The sequence below is a fragment of the Erithacus rubecula genome, assembly GCF_903797595.1.
Source record: "Erithacus rubecula genome assembly, chromosome: 3".
Lineage (NCBI taxonomy): Eukaryota > Metazoa > Chordata > Aves > Passeriformes > Muscicapidae > Erithacus > Erithacus rubecula.
The window spans coordinates 11014318-11021144 of record NC_136689.1 but is presented as its reverse complement, the minus strand read 5'-3'; the positions used below and the strand labels follow the sequence as shown (position 1 = coordinate 11021144).

Sequence of the window (6827 nt, the reverse complement as noted above, 5' to 3'; positions counted from 1 at the left end):
AGCCCAGTGCATCTCTTCACTCCTTTATTTTTCCAAAGTTGTTTTTGTCTTCTCCTACATTCTGCAGTAAATATTTAAAATACTTATTGTGCTTTCCAATCTGATTAAAGTAGGTTGTGACCACTATTAAAATAAATATTCAGACAGAATAAAAATCTTCCCCAAACTCAGTTTACTAATGTCTACATGTCAAGGAATAAATATGTGTATGTTTTAAATTGAACTATAATTGAGGGAACACATTGGAACACTTTCTTCTTCTTCTTATTATTATTACTACTATAATTTCTTTTTAAGTATTTAATTCTACCAGTATACATAATATGTTCACACTGGCATTGCACCATTTATGATGGAAAGGCCATATTCATATCAAAACAACACTAGTATGTATCAGTATCTGCCCTAGAAGGTAAAGAATGTAGAACATTCCCTCAGTTCAAAGATGTGGATAGTCTGTTCATTATTTTAATGTATTATTTGGCTTAGTGGAATTTATTCATTGAAGAATTTTGATTCTTGTGCTGATTTCTGTGTGACTTCAGGGAGTATTTTTTTCAGCTGGAACAGTGCCTGCACACTGATCAAGTCTCAGCTGAGTGAACACTTTCCAATTCAGATGATGCATGGACAGGGCAGTATAATGAATGTGTCATAAAAGAACACAACTGTGTTTGTCATTAAACTTGGTGACAAAGTGATGGTCCAAAAGGGTTAATATTGATTTACTGGTTACTCTTACGTTTCTTTGTAAAAGAAACTTCTCTTTTCTGAAGCCATTTTTTGAAAGGAGAGATGAAGGTATGATGTGAATTTGGGAAAGTTACACTGAAGTGAGGTGCTAAGCTGCCTGTAAAGACTAAAACCAGATTTAAAACCAGCCAACCAAACAAAAAACCAGTGTCCAAAAATGGTAAGAAAATCACACACATAGGCTATTACGAAGATTTTTACTCTTTTCATCTTTGTGCAATCTAAGTTAAGTGTACATATTACAATCTTTGGCGGTCTGCTGATCTGTTTTAGCATCTTTGTCTGAAGAGACAGCTTAAAAATCAGTGCCTAGACATGAGGAACCACAGGAAAAAGTCATATCTCACTGCTAAAAGATGTTATGAAACACTGTGCTCTCACTGTACCCCTCCTTTCTCTCCTTCAAAACTGTCAGTTTCATAGATGTTATCTTCTTCTACAGGCTCTCAAATAATCAGTGAGCTGTTTGGAAAAATGTGCCAGTATGCAGTGCTGCCAGTGCCTATTAGATACCATGAGAGCATTTAAAGGTGTTCTGCTGTTGAGAGACCCAGTCTTTACAACAGAACACAGAGATTATTTGTTTGTCTATTTTGTTTTGTTTTGTTTATTTTGTTTTGTTTTAAAAATAGCTATACATACAAAAATTTTATATCTGGATGATCAAACTGCAATCTCAGAATTCCTGAATGGCTGTGGAAGCCTGGCAGCACAGTGTTGTGGAAAGAGGCTGATTTTTTCACACATGAATGGTTAGGAAACCTTGTGACTGCAGTGGTAAAAGTGCAAGAGTGCAAATGTGAGATGTACATTGGAAAAACATTAGGCTGCCAGAGATTTGTATTTTCAGAGCTTGGTGGAGGTACTGTGAAATCAAATATTGTAATTGATATGCTCACTTTTTAGCTTGAAAGCATATTTTTGAGCATTTTATCTATGATACTTATTTTATGAAAAATGTCACCTTTGTTTTTTTTAAACAAATAAATACAAATATATTTCCATAGGGGTTTTTGCATTCTTTTATTAGGCTTAAACTTTTATAGTAGTTTATAAAAATATCTTGACAAAAATAAGTTAATCTGTTTATAATCCTAAATGAAAAAAGTGTTTTTTTCTTCCTTTAATTTTTGCATCTTGCTTGATTGTAGAACCTTGAAGTATTTGATGGCAACTGGCTTTGCTAATGTGTTGCTCTTCTCTTGAAAGAGTAGTTTTCAATTCTTTGGAGTATCTCTCTGGAATGTGCATGGATCTCTTGCCAAATGCAGTGGTCATTTGACTGTGAAAAAAAGGTTATTAAGAATTGTCTATTAACTGGTTTGTAAACATTATGTTCAATATTGTGGCAAGCAAAATGTGAGTTGAGAACAAGCATATAATTACTTAAAAGAAATTTAACAAAAATTTAATACTAATTTTTAAGAAGTTTGTCTAATGTACGAATATTCTTTGGTGTATATGATAACCATTTCTTTTCTACCAACAGACACATGGGTAATCCTGACCCATGTGATGTAAAGTTTTTTTCTAAAAGCGCACAGACTGTCATGGGTTTTGGTGCTGAATTAAAACTAAGTGTTTTTTAAGTCTGTCATGATACATTGGCCTTGACATGAGTGTGGACCAGAAGATTTTCAGTGAGTGAAAATCCATAATGCATGGAAGTGGGGCACAATTTCACAGGTATGTGCAGCTTTGATCAGCAGTGGGACTTCTTGCATAAGAATCTGCTTTTTATCTTTAGACTTCCTTAAATTAAGCTGGAAAGAAACAGCCTACTTACCTTGGCCACAAATTCATCCATTTTTTTGAAGCAGTCTTTCACTATAGACTCATGGCTGATGTTACGCCTGGACTTCAGCTGTTATTTTAAGGAAAAAGAAAAGAAACTGTTAGCTTGAACAATGACTAGTAAATAAAAGTTCAAACAGTGCCCTCTGATGGACATGGTCATTGACTGAGAGCACTAAGTGCAGCACACTCTGTGTCTGCAGTGAGATCAGGAAATGAATATATCAGTGTTCAGGGCAAGGCAAGGGTCTATGGATTTTTTGTTTTGTCACAATACTGGTCTTGTCAGTGTGTGCTGTCTGAAGGAAGCAGATTTCAGATTTGGTGATCATTGACATTCAGTGTTACAGATGTACAGTTGTGATTATGTTCTATCAGTAACACCAAATAATTATTGATGTGTATGAGTGTATATATTCGTATTAGGCAGTAGTTATTGTCCATAGCTGTACACACCTAGTCCTGGCCAGGAGCAGCAGTGTGGGCTGGAGGTCAGTGCTGCTGTGCTCCTGCTCAGGCCAGTGTCCAGCCATGGGCAGCTCTCTGCCCTGTGGAGAGTGCACAGATGGGCAGGCTCTATGCCCAGTGTGCTTTGTATGCCCAGTTTTGCTCTCCTGCAGGTTTGTTGGCAAATCTGGTGCCTGGAACAGGCATTAAATGTGAGGGAAGCTGCAAGTAAATCTGAGGCTTTGTCCTCTGTAAATAGTTCTTAAGCTGACCCCAACTGAGTTAACTATTTGTGCATATATGTTTAAGTAGTTTGCTCAGCTGAAATAGGCTGAATACTGACCCAAAATTTTTTGCCTACAACTTGAATGTAATACTTTGTTAGCTTGTCTTGACAGAAGTCATAAGTACTTGAAGAAAAACATATGAAACTGATATTTAGTCAAAATAGTAAGTACTTCTGTTTAGAACTAGTGCAGTCTTTAAGGAGAAGAAAGTCACATTTAGGCATCATGTCTTTAAACAAGACCATAAATAAAATGTGTGAATTTAAAATTGCCTGTATCATCCAGCTCAGTAAACAAGTTGAAAGATGCCTGACTTTACTTTCAAACATATGATTTAGGTATCCTTGTTTGAAAATGTAGTCTTTTAAGTTTTCTATTACATTTTCAGCATATGCATTATCAGTTTTATTCACCATGACTTGAATATCATGCAATATAAATTAATAAATAGTACTTACACATGTCTTGAGCTGAGCATGAGCCTCATACATTCCTCTCAGAAAAATGTTCTTGACTTGAAAAGGAGTGTCTGCTCTCTTGAAAAACTCAGCAATTTCATGAACTATATGAACAATGGCTGCATTATCATATTTAACCTGTGATGAAAAAAAAAATTGGTTTCTGCATTTAAATATGAGTTGGTTTTTCAAGTACTTAAGTCCAATTATCATAAGTTGTTAAACAATTTTTGCCACTTTTCTGTGCTTTTCTAAATTTTTCAGTCCAAAAATTCTAGCTAGTAATATGCATTGCAAAGATAGCATTTATTTGGAAATCAGGAATTTTATGTTCAACTTCCAGTTACAATTCATAAGTTGCTTCAATTCAAGTTGCTTGAATTGAATAGGAGGACCCCTATTTTGTAAAGTGAGTATATCTTGCATTTTTGAGCTGCATTTATATACTTCAAAATTTATAATGCATAAGCAATAGTCAATAAAAGACCAAGAGGCAAAAGCAGATCTTTTGAATTCAGGCCCAAGATATCAGACTGTGCAGGGCTTTCCTCCCAAGCACAGTCTCTGTCTGATGAAGAGCAGTTCCCTCTACCTCGGAGAAGATGAAATAGAGGAGAGGCCAATATTGCCATCCTTCCCCTTTGTTCACAGGGTGCATTTTAGAAGATCCATTGAAGAGATGAAGTGGAAACAGGTAGAATGAATAGCTGGGATGCAGTACCACATTCTCAACCAGCACCTTATTTTGTGGCATTGCAGGTCTGGACAGAAAGTGAGCTGTGCACATGAAGTGATGCATGTGCTGGAATTACCCCTGCACTGCCTTCATGGGATCTGCTTCTGACTGAAACTGAGGCCAGCATGCTGTTCTGGTTGTTTCCAGGCCACCAGACTGATTCCAACTAATTTTTCTCCTTTTAACAGGAGGACTAACAAGAAAAATCTAACCCCTTTCTTGTAAAAGTGGCATCGTTACTTAAATAGTAGGAAAAAGAAGAAAACAGTGATTTCCATTTATAACCTCTCCATGAAATAATTTAGACTTAAAAGTCAAAAGTCAGAGTTATCATTTAAGCCTGTACTATAACGTGGCACAATTCTAGAGTAGAATTCCCATGACAAGATGCATAGGCTGTGTGAGGTAGAGATGCTACAGTGAGATAATGTCAAGTACCTGTGTTTTTCTACTTACTGCTTTCAGCATCTGCTCAGGGAAACACAAATCTTCATTGCTCACTTCCTCACACTCCAAGGAAAAGCCTCTTTTGTTCTTAAAGAAAACATAATAAAGAAACTATAAGCATATGCTAACCAGGTTTATTATCTAAACAATTCATAGAAGTGACTTCTCATTTGGTTTCTTAACAATGAAGGGTAAAAGTGACGACACTGACATTATATCTCATGAGTCTGAAGAAGATTAATTTGCCTCCTAAGCCTGTCTGAAATGGAAAGAATAGCTGCTTGTTTCAACTTTGTTCAAATTTTCCAGGGATGTTGGTATGTACAGAGGAACTATTGAGGAACTCAACAGCTGAGAAAAGAGCAGGCCACAAAAGAAGCCAAAGTGGGAAACTTTCCATATAGCTGATTTCAAAAACAGCTCCAGAGAGTATTTCTACCAAAAACTTTGTGATTGTGAATGTCTTTTTATTTCAGTGGGATTACATAATGGCAAAAGTACATTATGGTATTACAGTATCAGCTGATGCCAATTAGAAGAACTCCCAGATTACTTTGTCCTCTTCTTGGGAAGACACACAAATGTCATATATTCAACAGGATGAGTGCAAACTAAAAAATCTAAACTTAAGATTCTTGGGTTTGGAGAAAAGGACCATCTGACTCATAACTTTTTGATTATGTGAGAGGAAAAAATCATAATCTGGCAGTTACACATTTGAGAATTCCTTACACCTAAAACTGGAGAAAGATGTAAAACGACATCTATGGATTGTGTCAGTGTTTTACACTTTGACTCACCAGTTGCTCCAGCTGCTGTAAAAGCTCACCCCAGGGCACACTCTGGAAGCATTGGTGGCTGCTGTGCTGGGGGCTACCAAAGGATGCAGCAGTGAGGAAGGCAGCTAAGAGGAAGAAGCAGCTCCCAGGGCAATACATTGTCAAGTTCTGGAATTTGGAGAAGAAGACAGGAGGATTAATAAAATCAAGAAAGTTTTACAGTTTTAAGTCACCCAAGTGTAGGTGATTGTTAGCTCCTGCTTATTCACTATGCTCTGCATTTACAGATGTTCTGGGATTGACCTAACGAGTTCAGATCTTATGGTGGAACATTTGAAAGTTAAATATATTTATCCAATGAATAAACAGAAAAATTGTGTGGGAAATAGAAAAGGTAGAAAACTCTCAAAAGCTTGTGAAGGCAATCTCAGAATGTAAGAATGCAGGAATGCTGGAGATGCAAGGACGAGAAACAACAGGGCTGTGAGCTGTGCAGAGATAGGCCTTGGGAAAATGTTAAGCAGGATGGAAGTATGTAAGTTTAATAAGGAACTTTTATCTATTGCTTTTAGGCTACCACAAGCAAGCATTGTCTAAAGCAAGATGTATGTGCAGCTTTATCTATTGGCCTGAGCAAACGCTTGTCAGCTTTTAACATTATGACATTGGTTAGAAAGTTGTTAAAAGACTTTGTAACAAAGAGAATTTTGTCTGCTGTGCTAGCAGCTGAAGCTGTTTCCATCTCATGTGCTTGGCTCTGTCAAATGAGACTGATGATTATGATGGAATGAAAGCTTCAAGACAGCTGCTCCAGCATTCTCATCCTGTTATTTGTGTATATATATGTACATATAAGAAAAAATTACAGATCCAACAGTAATGGTGCCCTGTTTCATTTTATAAAACACCTCCAACTATCTGTCAGCCTGTTGGAATCTCCTTATTAAATCATATTATTATAATATGAGGAAACCCTTTTAAAAGTACTATATATATAAAATTACATATATTTGTTTATAATTTTGTGTATTGTATATAATTACGTTTATATAATATGTGAAGAGTCTTATGTGTGGGTTTTTCTAAAAATCTATTTCTATTTTTCTGAAATACTTTTTTTCATAAA

General features: G+C 36.0%; 1 protein-coding gene across 1 annotated transcript; it reads right to left on the bottom strand.

Moving 5' to 3' along the window:
- Positions 1 to 1868: 1868 nt before the first annotated feature.
- Positions 1869 to 5004, bottom strand: LOC306800458 (uncharacterized protein). The gene is made up of 4 exons (XM_079302557.1): positions 4932 to 5004; positions 3740 to 3877; positions 2540 to 2617; positions 1869 to 2035 (listed from the first exon to the last, which is right to left on the bottom strand). The coding sequence occupies exons 1-4, from the start codon at positions 4941 to 4943 to the stop codon at positions 1937 to 1939; spliced, it is 327 nt and encodes a 108-aa protein (XP_079158683.1). The 5' UTR covers positions 4944 to 5004; the 3' UTR covers positions 1869 to 1936.
- Between the last annotated feature and the right edge of the window lie 1823 nt (positions 5005 to 6827).